At 40.8% G+C, this 19,392-nt stretch overlaps 1 protein-coding gene across 1 annotated transcript in view; it reads left to right on the top strand.

Moving 5' to 3' along the window:
* Positions 1-19,392, top strand: part of LOC129090307 (neurofibromin-like) — a 64,992-nt gene that overhangs the window by 11,749 nt on the left and 33,851 nt on the right. Inside the window, 23 exon segments of the mRNA XM_054597949.1 lie at positions 754-882; positions 1,432-1,506; positions 1,856-1,987; positions 3,054-3,191; positions 3,322-3,435; positions 4,185-4,264; positions 4,421-4,544; positions 4,767-5,013; positions 5,858-5,931; positions 6,035-6,118; positions 6,626-7,018; positions 7,174-7,313; positions 8,176-8,298; positions 8,835-8,918; positions 9,064-9,180; positions 9,796-9,977; positions 10,061-10,272; positions 10,975-11,136; positions 11,246-11,343; positions 12,463-12,598; positions 14,208-14,270; positions 17,086-17,244; positions 18,724-18,821. Coding sequence (XP_054453924.1) covers positions 754-882; positions 1,432-1,506; positions 1,856-1,987; positions 3,054-3,191; positions 3,322-3,435; positions 4,185-4,264; positions 4,421-4,544; positions 4,767-5,013; positions 5,858-5,931; positions 6,035-6,118; positions 6,626-7,018; positions 7,174-7,313; positions 8,176-8,298; positions 8,835-8,918; positions 9,064-9,180; positions 9,796-9,977; positions 10,061-10,272; positions 10,975-11,136; positions 11,246-11,343; positions 12,463-12,598; positions 14,208-14,270; positions 17,086-17,244; positions 18,724-18,821 — 3,164 coding nt within the window.

Here is a 19,392-nt window from a genome sequence, read left to right as displayed (position 1 = left end):
TTAAAAAAAATCAAACAACAGGTTTTTAGTTAAGTTTATTTATTCAATTTAAAAATACACAAATATTACAATGATAATTTCTATCACAGTGCAGGAAGAGTCAGAAAACAAAGTCTTAACAATAACAATAACTTATCAACAACAAGAAAGATTGTTTGTGTTTATGTGTGTGCGCTTGTGTTTGTTAGTTAGATGCTTTACACAATCTGCAATAAGGACCAGAAACACAGAACACATGTGGATCTTTTATTGTTTCTGGTTTCATTCAACCAGTTATTGCTTTTTATACCTTAGAACACAACATAAACTAATAGTTTTGACTTTTGAGTGAAGATTCTTCACATAACTTCCATAAATATATTGCGAGCAACATAAATACTGAACGGGACATTTTACAGTTTATAAATCAACTCTCTGCTGGAGGAACTATGTGATGGAAACACTGTTTGTCATGTTTCTACGCCGGATTCTTGTTACTTATTATCCGACAAAAAGGCTGGTTTGATATTAATATCAATATAATATTTAGTTTTGATGCATGCATGTTTTTTAAAAAGTGACACAGCTTTCCTTTTTAGTTTGCTTCCAAGACTTCAGGCATCAACATAGAAAACCTGATTGTTTTTTTTAACCACTTATTCATTATTTATGGATGAGCATGAATGAGTTCATCCTCTCTGTGAGCTCGTTGAGTCTGGAGACGAGTCGATGTTGAACGACCTGAAGTGACCCCTGTCCTCCCTGTCCCACCAGGCTCTGCTGTTCAACCCAGCCAAACCCTTCTGGAGGGGGACGGGCAGCCAGAACGCCGACGTGGAGCTCATGATGGACTGCTTCGTCTCCTGTTTCCGCATCAACCCTCACAACAACCAGCACTTTAAGGTGGAACGAACAGAAGTGATGATAACCCTCTGAATTAACCTCTCCTCTCCCCTCCTCTCCTCTCTGCTCTGTGTTCAGCAGCCTGAAGTTCAGTCAAAGCTTAACAGATTTGTTGTCACATGACTGTTGGTCTCAGATGAATCAATCATGTCTTCATAGTTTCACTGAGGAGCTCAGAATTTAATGTTTTTTACAGAATCTGGTTAAAACAAACGGTTTATTTGAGGCGAGATTTTAAATGAGACATTTAGAATAAAATGTTTTTGATGAGGTTTCACCATTTTAGGCTTTGTTTTGGTTTCTGACAGAAGCGTTTGTCACACATGATGTGTTCAAGCACGGTCGGATATATGAAAATCTGACAATTATGACAGTTTTACAGCTTCTCACTCAGATAAACTCAGATGTCGTTTTTGTGATGGTTTAAAGAAAACATTATTTACAATCCTGCAGGCGGTTTTGGGTCAACAGGGTTAATGTGTTTATTTTGTGTCTTAATATTTGTTGCTCTTATTAATTCTCACCAGTGTTTCCTCTTTTATTCTGAAGGTCTGTCTGGCCTCCTCCTCCCCCTCCACCTTCCACTTTGTCCTGGTCAACTCGTTGAACAGAATCATCACAAACGTGAGTCTGCACAGCGTCGTCACACATCAGTAGGGGTGTCTCCATTTGGATGCTAAATTGAAATTCATTGAAATAAGCTTTTGATTTCAACCTTTTAATCAAAAGTAAGATCAGTGATCGTCCCGTATTTTTTTCTTAGTAAGAAGGACAATAAATAAACTTGACAAACATGAAAAACAACACAGCGTAGCTTACCGTTAGCATGCAGCTGCACATTCTAGAGACTGTGTCCAGTGTCGGAGTCAGAGATGACTGTCCCGCTGTAATGTTGACACCCTCACACATGAGTGATTGTATAATAGTTTGATTTGTTTCCTTCCTTGTCTCACGCCGTGTCGTCCTCTTTCAGTCTCATCTGGACTGGTGGCCTAAGATCGATGCGGTCTACTGCTACTCCGGAGAGCTCCGCTTCATGTTCTCAGACACCCTGAACCGGGTCACCCAGGGCGCCGGCACCCACCCTCCTCTACGCATGACCCCGGTGAGAAAACACTAACACGTTACTTTACTGCATTTAACATGTAAAGTCATGTAGGGTTTGAGACGGAGGGGAATAAACCAGTTTCAATGTGTAGTTTGATTAAAAGCTTACTACAACATGGGTCTTATTTTTGTAGTTTTGTTCACCATTTTATCCGTTACAATAACAAAGTAATCGTTGAGAACAAGAAAAACAGTGACAGACTTTATTATATATATTAAGATCATCCAAACCTCTTTATTCAATGGTAAAACTAAAAGTAAACAAACCTCTAATGTCACTAGTAAGAAACCTCATTAAATAGAACTACGATGAGTTGAAGTAAACAAGAGTAAACTCAAAAAACAAATACTTCTATCATGATATACATCATTTGATATCTCAGTAAAGATATTTAATACTATTGGTGTAAGGGACCGTAGTTGATCTGTACTGATCCCCCTCACGGATCTTCACTCATGTGAACCGCAGATTAATTCCACAGTTTAACGTTAACATCACAGTGTAAATAAAGTTTTACTGACGATCGTTATCCTCCAATATTCAGTAAAACATGAGATCAGGACTTCATTTATGCTTCTCTAGTCTCTGATCTCTGATAATGTTACATTGTGAACAACCAACCTGTGTTTAAACCAACAGGAGAGCTAGTAACGTTAGCAGCACCGCTAACGGATAACAGGAGGAGAGCTAGTAACGTTAATGAACAGAGGTTCAGATCAGAAGAATAAAAAACACTTTAAATTACGAAAACAAAGTAAAAGTATAACATTTAGTATTTTTGATGGTTTATAGACTTCAGAGCGTTGAATTTATTTTTTGGACAGTGGTGGAAAACAAATATTCTGGATCCTTGTAGACCAGCTGCTATAATCAAACAACAAATGGATCTGTATCTGACAATAACGATCATCATTGATCGATAATTAGTATCAGCAGCAAAAAGATCTTGACCGGAGATCTCTGAAAGTTAGATTTGCTCCGTCTTTTCTTTTGTTCTGATCCGCTCCATGAGTTTTTATGATCCGTCTCCTCTTTATTTATCGCGCTGTGTTTCCTCCCTCAGAGTCTGACGTTCAAAGGGAAGATGTCCACCAGCCTTAAGTTCAAAGAGAAAGCCACAGAACTGGACACTCGAAGCTACAAGTGCCTTCTCCTCGCTCTGGTCAAACTCATCCACGCCGACCCCAAACTCATGCTGCATGTGAGTCCTCAGAGTCTTCATAAGACTGAAGCTTCTACACTTTTCTCTTCCTTTTACTGTAGATATCTAACGTCCATGTTGAATAATCTCACCTGGGATGATGTTCTGAATTTGTGTCTTTGTGTGTTAGAATCCGGTGAAACAGGCTCCAGAGATGCAGAGCAGCACAGCGGAGCTCATCACCGGTCTGGTGCAGCTGGTGCCTCTGACTAACACCACCCAGCTCTCACAGGAAGCCATGGAGGTCAGACACAGACACACTCCGAGAGCAACACTCCTGCTTTTTATGGGGCAGGACGAGGGAACAATTCACCAAATATATTTTATTCTTACTGATCAGATTTTCAATAAACATCATGGACATAGTTTTTATGTCCAGACTGTAAAGGGGAACTCCAGAAATGCAGTTTGTTATATTTCTCTTGTGGACTCACAGGAGACGTAGAACAAAAAAGAGAGGTTGAAATAACCTGAACTCTTTCATCACTTCCTGCAGATGTTTCAGTGTAAAAGCCCATAAGTAATAGGAGGAATTATCCCCTTTTGAACTGCTGTAGTGCTTTTAAAATGGAAATATTTAAAATCATAAAGGGTGACATGACCCTGATGATGAATTTATCAAAGTTAACATGGAGGAAGTGTTGTTTGTTTTGTGTTTGAGAACTTTGAGTCTTCTTTACAGACTATGATGTCATATACTCTTATAACAGAACGTTCTAAATAAATGTCTGTCTCTAATGTAAATAAAATCCTGGTTCTTTCTGCAGGTAAATACCTGTTTATTTTTTTTTATCTCTGTAGGGTCTCAAATACAGAGATAAAGTAGTGTTTGTATAAATCTTAAAGTCTAAAAAGCAATTTTAAACATTTCTTCTTTTTTTAACTTCTTTTGTATAATTGGTTTTACACATTTTGTACCGTTAAAAACTACAAACCACTGTTCCTGTGTCCCTCTCCTGGTTCTTTCTCCTCCTCTTCCTGGTCTGGTTCCAGGCTTTGTTAGTTCTGCACCAGCCAGAGACCATCGAGCTGTGGAACCCTGACGCCCCCATAGAGACGTTCTGGGACATCAGGTACTGAACCGTCGTCTCATCTTTCAATAAAGTCAAACCCGTGAAGCCACATGACTGCGTGACAAACGTCAGATCTTCATGATCCTTGATGTTCTAATCTTATTGATTAAGTTTTCATAATAACAACTTCCTTCCTTCCTTTGCTCGTCTCCTCAGCTCACAGGTTCTCTTCCTCATCTGCTGCAAACTGATCGGCCAGCAAATAATAAACGGGACAGAAGTTCTGAAATGGCTGAGGGAGATCCTCATCTGCAGGAACAAGTTTCTGCTCAAGAACAAGGTAGAGTGCTGCTCCATTACCGTAGGAACACGATGCTGTCTTAGAAACAGAAAGTCCTCCTTCAGGCCGATCATTAAGAATAGAATAAAATATTTTTAATGTCCACTAGGGTGTAAATGTATCCTCCCAAAACCCATAAACCATTATAGCTGCATGCAGTGATGAGCAGACTGTGTTGTGTTGTTTTGTTTAAAGTGTGCGTCTGGTCCTCTGGTCCTCCAGGAGTGTGCCACGATGGGCGGAGCCATCCCCATGTGTCGTCAGGCCCAGACGAAGCTGGAGGTTTCCCTCTACATGTTCCTGTGGAGTCCAGAGACCGAGGCCGTGCTGGTGTCCATGTCGTGTTTCCGTCACCTCTGTGAGGAGGCGGACATCCGCAGCGCCGCCGACGAGGTGCCGGTCCAGAACATCCTGCCCAACTACGCCACCTTCAGTGAACTGGCCTCCGTCAGCAACATGATGGGAACGGGTCAGTGCTGATGGTCACACACTCACCTATAGTACATCTAAATACTGTTCAGCAATGAACCTTCTGATGAAACGTTTTATTATTCAGGGATTTTACTGCTTGTTCATAAGATAAATCGATAACCTTCGAAAAACAATCTCTGCACACCTGACTGTTGGTCATTAACAGTTTTTTGTGTTATTTATTTTTTATTAACATTTTTAATATTTTTCTTTTGCTACTTTTCATTGACATTTTTTAATTTAATTTAATTTTTCATTAACAGTTTTTTTGCTAGTTTTCTTTCCATTAATTCTTTTTTTTGCTACTTTTCATTAACAGGTTTTTTTTTCATTATTTTCTTTTTGTTCGTTTTTTTTCAATAAGTTTTTTCTGTTAGTGTTTTTTATTAACTGTTTTTTTTCTACTTTTCATTAACACTTTTTTGTTCGTTTTTTTCATTAACATTTGTTTTGGGTTTTTTCATTAACAATTTTTTTTTTTATGTTTTTTTTTCTACTTTTCATTAACAATATTTTTTTCATTAACAGTTTTTTTGCTAGTTTCTTTTTCATTAATTCTTTTTTTTGCTACTTTTCATTAACTGTTTTATTTATTTTTTCATTTTTTTAGTTGTTTTTTTCATTAACATTTCTTTTGCTACTTTTCATTAACAGGTTTTTGTTTTTTTTTCATTAACATTTGTTTTTTTTTTTCATTAACAATTTTTTTTTATTAACAATTTTTTTTTCATTAACAGTTTTTTTTGTTAGTTTTCATTTAAAGTTTTAATTTCTGCTACTTTTCATTTACAGTTTTTGTTTTTGTTGGTCTCCATTAACAGTCTTGATTTTTTGCTCCACAGGCCGTTCCACACTACAGAAGAGGGTGATGGCTTTGCTCCGGAGGATAGAGCACCCAACACCAGGAAACATCGAGGTAACACTCGGTTCAGACTCAAACCAACATGCTTCAGTACATAAACCTGATGTCCTCTGTTTGTGCACGATGTCCGGTTTAATGTCCGTCTGTCCCCCTGCAGGCCTGGGAGGACACGTACACTAAATGGGACCAGGTCACCAAACAGATCCTCAACTTCCCTAAAAACAAGGCAGAAGACGGACAGGTGAGTCTGTTACAGAAAGTGTGCATACACCCTAAAGCTACTTTTTTACCTTTTATACAAGCCCTGTAAAAAAAGAAAGAAGTCAAGAATTAGGGCTTCTATAAAGGTAATAAAGTAGTCCATAAATATGAGATATGAGTTTAAAGATAGTTACAATCCCTCCTCTTCATCGTGGAGGTGTGTTTATGGCTTTTTGCCGGTTACATCTTCTGTCTATAGGCGTTCATTTTGTAGAGAAGAAGGAGAATAATGCAAAGAACGGTGCGTTGATTATAAACACCATCGTGCATGCTCTGAGCTCGTGCTGCGGTGCTAAACGGGACTATAAGATAAGCTTCAGTTTGAACAGTTTGGACCCCTTTTGATTGTTTTGTGTATTTATGATTTTCCATTGAGCTTCAGGTGGGATGTTAGTGTGAACGTAGAGAATAACACATGCACAGGGTTGTTGTCCTGCTGCTCAGTGTCTCTCTCTCTCTCTCTCTCTTTCCCCCAATCACAACCCAGGAGTGGATCAACATGACGGGCTTCCTGTGTGCTCTGGGCGCCGTTTGCCTCCAGCAGCGCAGCACCCCCGGCCCGGCCACCTACAGCCCCCCCATGGGCCCCATGAGCGAGCGTAAACACTCCATGATCTCCATGGGACCATGTGACGTCTCCAACCCCGTCGCCTCCGCCTCCACCTCCTCCTGCTCCTCGTCGGCCTCCAGCGAGACGCCCGTCAGCCGCTTCCTGGACCGGCTGCTGGCCCTGCTGGTGTGCGGACACGACCGGGTCGGCCTCCACGTCCGGACCAACGTGAAGGACCTGCTGGGTCTGGAGCTCAGCCCGGCCCTCTACCCGATGCTCTTCAACAAGCTGAGGAACAGCATCGGGAAGTTCTTCGACACGCAGGGACCGGTGAGTGGAGGGTCGTTAGGATCTTATTGATACTACTTTATTACTCTTGTATGTAAACAAATTGTATTTCTTGAGCAGCAACACAAGAAGTTCCAAAAATCTATAAAATACATTCTCAGCGTAACATGATCTCACTACCTCCTTTGTGTTTCCAGGTTCCCATCAACGACACTAACACTCAGTTTGTGGAGCAGACCATCGCCATCATGAAGAACCTGTTGGACAACCACACAGAGGGCAGCTCTGAACACCTGGGACAGGCCAGCATCGAGACCATGATGCTCAACCTGGTCAGGTATGTAGCTCCTGCTGCAGGTAGAGTTGGTCTGAATGGTGAGAGATGAAGTTATAGCTAGGTAGCAACCTCTGGTTCTGAAAAGTTCCTTCAAGCTGCGTTCTCTCTGCTGTCCACCAGGGGGCGACTCCTCTGGTTGTATAGAAGTCTATGAGAAAATGACTCTACTTCTCTCTTGATTTATTCCCTCAGTAAACATTGTAAACATGAGTTTATGGTCTCAATCTCTAGTTTCAAGTCTTCTTCAATACAGCATGATGTTCATTTAGTAAATGATGCTCCATTTAGAGTCAAACAGACCATAAAGCAGGGGATGCTTTAGGGCGGGGCTACACACTGATTGACAGGTCGACACCAGAGACGTATACGGCGTCTCTACGTCACTCCTCCTCAGTCCATATATGGTCACAAATGGGGGACGGCCACACAGGGTTCATTACATCAGTTCACACATCAATGGGTGACATCACGACGACTACGTCCTCTTCTTATATTCAGTCTGAGGGTGTATTATTGGGTGTTGCCCTTTCAAAATATTTAGGTGTGACAGTGTTTCTGCTCGTAACTTCTTTGCCTCTGAGATCAGTCATCTGACCAACTTCCTCCATAAGTAAGTGGTTTGCTACTCACGCAGTAACAAACCACTTACTTATGGACTTCCCTCTACAAGCATCACATATTTGATTACACAGCAGAATAATATTGACACAAATAATGAAAACAATCTTTACAAAATGAACCCGTTCTTGGACCCTAAAAACACCACGTCTCAGTCTAATAAGTTCATTGTAGCTTCAGAGGTTTACATGTGTTAAGTCTTAAAGACGGGTCATAGTGTACTGAGCTGTGCTCCATCCCTCAGGTATGTGCGTATCCTTGGCAACGCGGTCCACGCCATCCAGATCAAGACCAAGCTGTGTCAGCTGGTGGAGGTGATGATGGAGAGACGAGACGACCTGTCCTTCTGCCAGGAGATGAAGTTCAGGTCGGTTGGGAGCAAATATAACTTTTAGAAACCCCCATCACTTTCTTTTCACACCGAAACCAATTGTTGATCATTGATGATCCGTATGGGCAGATACACATTGTTTTTGTTTTTTTGTTTGAATATAGCAGCTGGTCTACAAGGATCCAGACAATATTTTTTTTTTGCTAACGTTACTAGCTCTCCTCCTGTTATCCGTTAGCGGTGCTGCTAACGTTACTAGCTCTCCTGTTGGTTTAAACACAGATTGGTTGTTTACAATGTAACATTATCAGAGATCAGAGACTAGAGAAGCATAAATGAAGTCCTGATCTCATATTTTACTGAATATTGGAGGATAACAATAATCAGTAAAACTTTATTTCACATTCTGATGTTAAACCTTTTAACTAATCTTGCAAATTTCCCCGCTGCGGGACTAATAAAGGATTATCTTATCTTATCTTATCTTATCTTAATCACGGTTCTACTCCAGATAGCGTTTGTTTCCTCCTGGGTCAGAGTGCATTGTTTTCACTCTTGCTCTTGTTTTGCAGGAACAAGATGGTGGAGTATCTGACGGACTGGGTGATGGGAACCTCCAACCAAGCCGCTGATGACGACATCAAGTGTCTGACGAGGTGAAGCTCCGCTACGAGGACTCATCTAAAGCTCTGTGAGGAGCCCAGAGAGCCCCCCCCCCCTCACTGTTTTCTGTGTGTGTGTGTGTGTGTGTGTGTGTGTGTGTGTGTGTGTGTGTGTGTGTGTGTGTGCGTGTGCGTGCAGGGACCTGGACCAGGCCAGCATGGAGGCGGTGGTGTCTCTGTTAGCTGGTCTCCCCCTTCAGCCGGAGGAGGGAGACGGAGTAGAACTGATGGAGGCCAAATCTCAGCTCTTCCTCAAGTAAGAGCTCACCTACTCCTCATCCTCCTCACCTAATCATGAATTCATCTTAACAAGATTACACTTTTTACAAACCGAACAGCACAACATTAAAACACGCACTCGCAACTGCATGAATGCAACCATGTAAAATTTCACCTCACACACTGAAAAACATGCTGGTATCTGAAATAATTTTGGTGGCACTCTGGGGCCCTGCAGTAGTGGAATCCCTACGTCTAAAGTCATGACGATCTGGAAACACATTTGATTAAGACTCCGACATGAAAGTGTGTGAAATCAAAGCTCCTGAATCAAAGAATCCTGTTACAACTGTTTGTACGATATCTGACAAAAAGTTCATCCTCATTTTTCATGAGTTTTCCTACGAAAATTGAGAAACACGTGTGAATTTCTGCTCGTTGCATGAATATAGTCTTTTCAAAATTAACAGTTTTTACTTGAAACAACTTAGTTAGGTTTAGGAACAGATGGTTGTTTGGTCAAATAGATAAACGTTGACTTCTTGTTTCACATGAGGAACGAACTGCGGTCTCCTGGAGGAAAGATCGCTGGTTGTTTTTCTTTTTCTTTTCTCATGGATCACCCGTTGTTGTTGTTCTTGGTGGCGTTCAGGTACTTCACCCTCTTCATGAACCTGCTGAACGACTGCAGCGAGGTGGAGGATGAAGGTCAGGCAGTGGGGGGGAGAAAGAGAGGGATGTCCCGCCGCCTGGCCTCCCTCCGTCACTGCACCGTCCTCGCCATGTCCAACCTGCTCAACGCCAACGTGGACAGCGGCCTCATGCACTCCATCGGTACGTCATCACACACTACTTCCTGCTTCTAAAGAAATGAAGCTTTCTCTTCATAGAAGCTCCTCCCCTTCCTCCTCCTTCAGGTCTCGGTTACCACAAGGACCTGCAGACCCGAGCCACCTTCATGGAGGTCCTGACTAAGATCCTGCAGCAGGGGACGGAGTTCGACACGCTGGCGGAGACGGTGCTGGCCGACCGCTTCGAGAGGCTGGTGGAGCTGGTGACCATGATGGGAGACCAGGGGGAGCTGCCCATCGCCATGGCGCTGGCCAACGTGGTCCCGGGGTCCCAGTGGGTGTGTATAGCAGCTGGTCTACAAGGATCCAGACTATTCATTTTAACCACCATCCCCAAAAATCATTTTAACTCTCTGAAGTCAGTAAACCATCAAATATATTCAAAATGTTATTCTGTTATTTTTTTCTTCATAAAAACACACAATTTAAATAATAAGGAAATAAAAGATTGTATTTTTATGGATTAAAACAAATCTAGTCATTCATAGTTTTAATGATGTATTATAATCTTAGAGCTAGTGTTAGGAAGTTAAACATCATAATTCATCTCTAATATCTATTTTATATTAATGTGAAAACATCTCCTTCAAACTACTGGATTTATTCTAGTTCATCACCAACACTACATTTTACAGATTGCTGCTAGAAAGCATAAATGATGTCCTGACCACATTTGTTGCTGAATATCTGCCAATATCGATCTTTAGTAAAACTTTATTTCACACTCTGAAACTGTGTAAATAATCTGCGGTTCACATGAAGCGTGAGGAGGGATCTGTACGGATCACGGATTAACAGCGGTTTGTTACACCACCACAACATTTAGTATGTGCTCAGAATTGCAGAAAGTATTGTCGACTGCTCAGCACAGATATGTTGGAACATTCACTGCATGCATTTGTAATATAATTCTAAAATGTTGCGTTCACATAAATCCATAAAACTCTACGTTCATGTGTTTGTTATGTTTATGTCTTCAGGATGAGCTGGCCCGAGTCCTGGTGACGCTGTTCGACTCCCGTCACCTCCTCTACCAGCTGCTGTGGAACATGTTCTCCAAAGAGGTGGAGCTGGCCGACTCCATGCAGACGCTCTTCAGGGGAAACAGCCTGGCCAGCAAAATAATGACCTTCTGTTTCAAGGTAGAAAAACACACAGCAGCCGCTGCTATGAAACAGATGTGTGACCTCAAACATCTGTCTGATAGGACAGGGTGTGTGTGTGTTATTCACTGTATTTTATGTGTGTCAGGTATACGGGGCAGCGTACCTGCAGAAGCTGCTGGAGCCTTTATTAAGAGGAGTCATCACAACACCTGAACACATCAGCTTTGAGGTGGACCCCACCAGGTGAGAACCAGCATTCGTACTGTCAGGCAGCTCATTCACAAATATATTATATACACAAAACTGCTGTCATCAAAAGGAGAATTCGTAGTTGTTCCAGCTTATCTCAGAGTTGGGGATTTAGTGTGAAAAACGCCTGCTGGTGTTACAGATGTTCTCGGTGGAGCAGCTGCACAATTTGTAGTTCTTCCGCATCCCAGTGATGTATATTGTAAAATAAAGAACTACAGATTGGGGTGAATACTTTAGCAGGGCAGTATGCATAGATGTTCCTTAGTTTCAACACATTAGGGTAGAGGTTTCTACACTGGTCAGCAGATGGCAGCACAGACACACATTCTCTATTTCTGCAGTTTAATCAACCTTCTTGACATGTAAATCTCTCATTTTGTGGATCTTCTAGTCTTTTTAGTTTTTAATACATTTATTGACCATGACGATCTTTGTTTGAGTGCATTTTTGCAATATTGAAATGTCCTGATGCTGATGTGGTCAGACCAATGTAAGTATAAGAAAGATCATGATTTGGGTTTTCTTAATATTGACTGTATTGTTCCAAAAATGTGGACAACAGAATAAGAACCAGTTGGGTTTGTGGAATCTGTTGGCATCAACTGTCCTCAACCTGCAGCAATGAACTCCGCTCTGGTCCTCCTCGTACACAGTCTCTGTGTTCTTGACCCAGTTCAGCTTGTTGTTGTCCAGGTGAACCCTCAGGTTCTAGTCGTCCTGCACAGTGTCCTCATCCACCCCAAACTGTTTCCACCCCATCGTGTCTCTGACTAGAGTAGCGTTTGGTGGGTGGTGCACTAAGGTATTAGCGCCGTAGCTTTAATGCTATTCAAATGTTTTGTTGACGATGTTTTTATTGAATCTTATCAGCTGATCAGCCATTTGTAAAATAATATAACATAAATCAGTCAGTCAAGCTTTTTACAAAATTGCATCGTCAATTGAAGAATCCCACTGTGACTGTGAACAAAATCACTTTTAGCCTCGTTATACAAATACTTTAATTCCTACTTGTTTGAAAGAATACAGTCAGTAAATTTCTCAGTAAAATGTTACGTAGCCTCAGACTTGAACGCCTCGCTGACGGGAGCTTCCTGTTTGTGTCTTCAGGCTGGAACAAGGTGAGAACCTGGAGGACAACCAGAGGAACCTGCTGCAGATCACAGAGCGGTTCTTCCAGGCCATCATCGGTTCCTCCAACGAGTTCCCCCCACAGCTCCGCAGCGTCTGCCACTGTCTCTACCAGGTAGACCTCCACCCCCTCCCCCACTCTCCCCCCTCTCTCTCTCTCTCACCATGGCCCCCAGCTCTGCCTCACCCAGCCTCTCTGCCTCACCCATGTGTGCAGCATCACTGACAACATTTCAAGCTCCTCCCACTCAGTGCACCGCTTCACATTCTGTGTACGTTCTGCAGGACGGCGCATTAGGAGCTTTCTGTTTGCACATGCTCAGTGTTTCTCCTCCACAGCGCAGATAAATGAGAGCAGATCAAAACCTTACAAGTGATTCTAAAACAGGACCTCGCTTTTCTAGCTTTTTGCCCTCATGACAGTTAATAGTTTACTGTAGTTCATCAGAAGCTCTGCAGACCAAAAACACTGATATGATAAAGGTACACAGCTGAATACTACACAGACAGGTCTGCAGCTAACAATGATAATAGTATCTACCAAACTGACAAGTAGACTTTTGAGAAAGAGATTATAAATCTTATTAATTGGTTGATTTTATTATTATATTGCTGCCCATTTATTCTAATCAACTTATCAGAATCAGCTTTCTTGGCCATGTATGCGTACACATACAAGACAGTTGACTCCAGTTTTTCGTTGCTCTCAACATACAAACACAGAAATAGACAAATAAACAAAAAAAGGACAACAAAGTAGAACAAAGGTAAGCATAAACATTTAACTAATATGTACAAATATAATATATATCCAAAAGTATATATATGAACATAAAACAATGACAATAAAATGGAGATTATTAGTGCAATGATTATTGTTTCAGCTCTACGTAAACACAGATGTAGTTTAGCCATTAATGAGTAGAGTTTAAACACAGGAAGTGTGTTTGACAATGAAACCCAGATTTAAACAGTCAATATACAAATACTGAGTTACCAACCAACCATTTAATGGAAACACTTCTGCTCTACAGATGTTCACTGATTCACACTTATGGCCGTAAATATTATCTGAGTCATGTAGTGACATCACACCTACATATAGTGTCATCCACAGTACGTCTGAACACAACGGCCTAAAAAACAAATCCATAGTCACAGAGCTCAGATTTTTAAATATGAAAGAAGTATAGTTTTCGTTTGTTAATGCAAGAATAAAACAGTTTTCCACCTGAATGTCCAGCGTCACCTGTTTCTGAGAACAGGAAGCTCCGTCTGAATGAATAAACTCATCACTTAAACACTTCACACCCTTAAAACAAGGTCTGGGTTTTTTTTCACAATTTTTTTTGTATTTTTCATGTGTTGACATCTTTGATTTCTCATTCTCCATCTTGGATTTTTTCCCTTTTTGTAGGCACACACACACACACACACACACACACACACACACACACACACACACACACACACACTCTAATGCAGTCAGACCACGCTGGCCCTGCATGGACACGCTTCAGTCCCTCAGCAGTGACGGACTCTTCTCTAACGGCAGCTCTGATTTTATTTTTCCTGTGTTTTTTACTGGATGTGAATGTGCGAACAGCTTGAACGGTTAGCGCTGTGCTACGTGTGTGTGTGTGTGTGGTGTGTGTGTGTGTGTGTGTGTGTGTGTGTGTGTAGCCGGTGCCGTGACCATGATTGTGCTCATCTCTGTTCTGTAGGCTACTTGCCACTCTCTACTGAATAAAGCAACAGTAAAAGAAAAAAAGGAAAACAAAAAAGCCGTAAGTTTGGAGAATCTATTTTCCCCTCAGACACTTTATTTCCCCCCTAAAGCAAAAAAAAGCCTTTTTTGCATTTTTACTCATTTTGATTTCTTCATTTTTTTCAAAGATTTGGTTTTTGATTTTGGTGTTTCTCTGGAAATGTTTTATTTCTTTTCTCCATGCTCAGCTTTGTGTACACTCCTCTCTTTAAATCATTCTACTAATATCGGCGCCCATCTGATGTACTTTCAATTAACAGGGAACTCTTTTCTCTCTCCGGGAGACGTTTATCAGAACATTTCATCATGTTTGTCCATCTGATGAGACTTGTTTTAACGCGTGGACCCTCGCACACCTGAACGCCTCACCAGCATCAGCTGACATAGAAACACATAAATGGTCTTCAGATGAAACATTCTGATAAACTGCCTCCCTCTGTCATGGGTAGGACTCCTCAGCTCTTTGGTCTCCTTTTCTTTCTCACCATATATAAAGAGCAATGTCTTTTATTTAGGATTATTATTCTCTCACTCAGATAAACGTCCTCACAGGCTGAAAGAGTGCGACTTGTTAAAAAGGCCTCTATATACGTTAATATTGGTTATAAAGCGGCGAGTTGATATACGTCACTACTAGTGGTGTAACAGAGCGTTGTTGATCCGTGATCCGTACTGATCCCCCTCACGGTGTGAACCTCAGTTTAACGTTAACCATCACAGTGTAAATAAAGTTTTACCAACGATCATTCTCCTCCAATATTCAGTAAAATATGAGATCAGGACTTCATTTATGCTTCTCTAGTCTCTGATCTCTGATAATGTTACATTGTAAACAACCAATCTGTGTTTAAACCAACAGGAGAGCTAGTAACGTTAGCAGCACCGCTAACGGCTAACAGGAGGAGAGCTAGTAACGTTAGCAGCTCCGCTAACGGCTAACAGGAGGAGAGCTAGTAACGTTAGCAGCTCCGCTAACGGCTAATGTACGGAGGTTCAGTTCAGTTACATTATGATGCGTTCAGGCTCTGTTCAGTGAAAATGAGTATTGGTTGAAGGTAAATTATATCACAACAGTAAATGTAGAGCAGCACCAGTTTGACTTCACATTCTAACCTGTTGGAGCTCACAGGTTCTTCAGATCTCCATCATCTCCTCAAACACAGACTAAGAAGGTCTACCTGAGGTGTTAGAGTCACCTTTGTGCTTCCCTTAGCTTCTGTGGAATCGATCATTAAAACAGTGTTGATGTCAGAGTTGCACATATCTCTGCTCCTGTTATCTCCTCGAGTCCATTGACCGTCAGGAGAAACTGAACCCCACATTACTCCTGAAGGCTGAGCCATGTGGAATGTGGAATAGTTTAGATCCTGATGGACACCTCACTCCATCAGTGTGTGAACGTTTGTGTGTGAAAGGGTGAATGTTGACATGTAGTCTAAAGCGCTTTATTTTAATGAAAGTTAATTTAACATGTTGCCTCAGAATATACATCTGAACACATGCTTTTGAGAACAACTTTGTGGCCAGATAATGTCTTCAGACACGTAAATATTTAGACCAATGTGGTGTAGTTTTTACTTTTCCATTGATAAATATCACATATAGAGTTGGATCACTAGAATCTAGTTCTACACATATTTACAAATACTTATAATACTAATACTGATCTTTATCTGACATTTTGCACAAACACCAGGTTTTAAAGTTTTTTGACTGAGGACAAACAAAAAAACATTGTTTTGAGTAGTTTTATATACAGACTTTTGTATAAATTACCTCTGAGTGTCTTATGATTTCAGTTTAACATGTGTAAATCTAATTTTGACAACATCAGAGCAGACAAATCCCCAGGTTGGAACCTTTGTCATAAAGCAAAGGCAACTCTAGAATGTATTAAAGTAAAAGTAAATAAACATGGACTAATGTATGTGAACAGTTTGGGTCATTACTTTAGTTTGCCTTAATTTTTTCTGCCAATTAAGTTTGTTTCAAACCGATGACATCACTGTCTGACCCCTTTTTTAGCAATTTTGTGTTAAATACATCCATAAAAACCAGGGTAATGTCATTTCTTTCTGATTTGAATAATGACCAAAACTACAAGAATAAATCCTGAAGTTGTAATAAAGTTGAATTAACCTTTAATGTGAACTTCAGAGCCAAATCTACATCTTCTCCATAGAATGTTGAGGAACAAAGGATAACAATATGTACTGAGTAACCTGAGTTTTACTGCAGATCTGATGATCCATATGAGAGATTTTCTTTTTGCTAATCATCATTTATTATAGTTTTATTGATCCTGGAGCGTCTTGACGTTACTTCATATCCTCTCTGGACAAACAGCTCTGCTTTCTTTAAAGAAAGACGTCATGGTTGATATATATATATTTTGGGTTTTCCATCTGCTTCACTCCACGTCTCACTGCTCTGTCACCCGCCTCCTTTTTTTATTATTTTGTTGCTTCATCCTCCACCAGCAGAGAGGAGACGGTTGGGTTCCTTTTCTTGCTCTTTCTTTTCTTTTTCTTGGACTGTAACCGGAGTGAGAACCCTTTGAGGACTCTTGTTACAGCCCAAAGTGAACTGGGATGGTTTCTAGGTCTCTCTTCATGCGTCCTCCTCCCTCTGACATCTTGTCTCATCTTCACTCTGCTGCTCACGTTGATTCATGTTTATTTTGTTTTTCATCATTCCCTCTTTAAAATGTACTCAAATCAATTCTCCCGTATTCTTCCTCCCCCTTTGCTCAAACCTCTCTCTCTTCTGTTCTACACCCTTTGTTCTCCCCTTTCTTCCGTCCTCCCTCGTTCCCTCCGTCCTCCCTCACACAGGTGGTGAGTCAGCGTTTCCCACAGAACAGCATCGGCGCCGTGGGCAGCGCCATGTTTCTACGCTTCGTCAACCCGGCCATCGTGTCTCCGTACGAGGCCGGCATCTTGGAGAAGAAGCCCCTCCCCCGGATAGAGCGGGGCCTCAAACTCATGTCCAAGGTGAGATGGGGAATGTGAAGGCTCTGTGATGAGTTTATATTTGCAGCGTTGAGGTTTACTTTTTATATATTCTTATATATATGTTAATAACCTACAGCTGTTTGAACATGTTTAGTTTAAGGTTAATCACAATATTTAGTTTAAATCCCCCGACTATCCCAACTTTTCTAGTATGTCTAAATCTACAACTACTGTCATGACTCCACCCACGCTCACAGCGTTCCACATCATCTAAAGTGGACTGCTGCTCTCATTCAAGCCCCCAGGAGGCAAATTTTACATAGTGGCCAGATGGTTGAATTACAACTTCCTGGTTTGTCACGTGACGATATGAGGCCCCAAAATACGTTTTCCCATAGACTTAGATGGGAAAGAGACGTCTATAACTCAGCTGATAGTTTATTTTGAGGTGATCAACTTCCCAGTACAAACACATAAATATCACATGAATCATAATGTCCTAAAAGGTGTAAAATTAACTAATAGCAGAATCCAGAGTTGTTTTTCTTCCTCCATTCATGTGAATGAGAAAGAGGTTGGACCAGGAGGCGGGGCTACTACCCTGAGCCTTCCTCGTAGCACTTATTGTATTCATATTAGTTGTTGCACTCACTGTATTCGTATCAGTTCGCTGCACTTATTGAATTCGTATTCGTTTACTGCACTTATCCTATTCGTAGTAGTTCGTAGCAATTATTGTATTCGTAGTAGTTCGTTGCAATTATTGTTTTCGTAGTAATTTGCCTCTGCACTATACTTTTGCTCTGGTTTATGCTTTTAGATGCTTGTTTAAGAAAGGAGATGCACTGATGACTTCTGGTGACTAGTAGTTCTCTTGAATACCTATGTTGAATACACTTCCTGTAAGTCGCTTTGGATAAAAGCGTCTGCTAAATGACTGTAATGTAATGTAATGTAATGTAATGCTAAAGTATACACTAGTGAGCATGCTCTGTGATGTTGAAATCCGGGTGTTTCTACAGTCAAACTCCTACGCTGTATCCTTTTATACATCCAGAATACAGAGTTGCAGGGATGATGTGTTTTTGTCGTCAAACAGGAAGTTAGCATCACTGGTTCCCTCCAGAATACAGCCAATGGGATTCTTCCATTTGATTTTGCATCATAAAAGATGATACTTACGGGTTATTGTTCATCAAGATAATCTTTACAAATGAACATTACTTTTACACTTTAACCAAAAACACATTCAGACATCACAGTGACATCCAGCCGGGGGAACAGGAAGTGAAAAAAGGCAGAGTCATGTCTGGTCACTAGTCTGATTGTGTGACCTTTTAATTGCTCTTTGTTGGACCGCTCTAGTCCAGACTGATTTGTTCATTACAGTCAGTTTTAGACTTTAAGTCCAACTTTTCTTCAGTTTGCTTTATAGAACAAACTCATTTAGACTACCAGTTTATTTTGTGGATTGTTTTTTAATACTCATGTTGTATATTTCCTGTCTTTTCCTTTTAGATTCTGCAGAGCATCGCAAACCACGTCTTGTTTACAAAAGAAGAACACATGAGGCCTTTTAATGACTTCGTCAAGAGCAACTTTGATTCAGCCAGAAGGTAAGACACTCACAGCATGATGCTAAATACCCTCATTCAGACACTTAGTTATTAACGTGAAATGTTTTCTTACTTGATGAAGGTTAACTAGATATTTGGTGCTCTCTTAAAGAGCTTGTAACCTTGCCTTGAAAGTCACAAGTTAGAATCCTGTGGAGTATTACTAGTAGAACATGATACCAGAGACCTTTCTGAATGCAACATTGCTCTTTAACACTCTGGTTGGGATGAAAAAGCATGTTTTCTTTAAACAATCGCCAAAACTACACCGTTTATTAAAGCCAGAAGCTGTAAAATAAGTAATTTTCAGCAGATTTTAATCTTTCCAACGGTCCTCGAACACATCATGTGTGACAAACGCTTCCATCAGAAAACACAACCGAAACTAAGCTTAAAATTGTGATATTTCATTAAAAACATGTTATTCTACATGTCTCATTCAAAATCTCGCCCCAAATAAACCGTTTGTTTTAACCAGATTCTGTAAAAAACATTAAATTCTGAGCTCCTCAGTGAAACTATGAAGACATGATTGATTCATCTGAGACCAACAGTCATGTGACAACAAATC

The sequence above is a fragment of the Anoplopoma fimbria genome, chromosome 1, assembly GCF_027596085.1.
Source record: "Anoplopoma fimbria isolate UVic2021 breed Golden Eagle Sablefish chromosome 1, Afim_UVic_2022, whole genome shotgun sequence".
NCBI lineage: Eukaryota > Metazoa > Chordata > Actinopteri > Perciformes > Anoplopomatidae > Anoplopoma > Anoplopoma fimbria.
The sequence above is the reverse complement of the archived record's forward strand: the minus strand, read 5'-3'. Positions and strand labels throughout refer to the sequence as shown.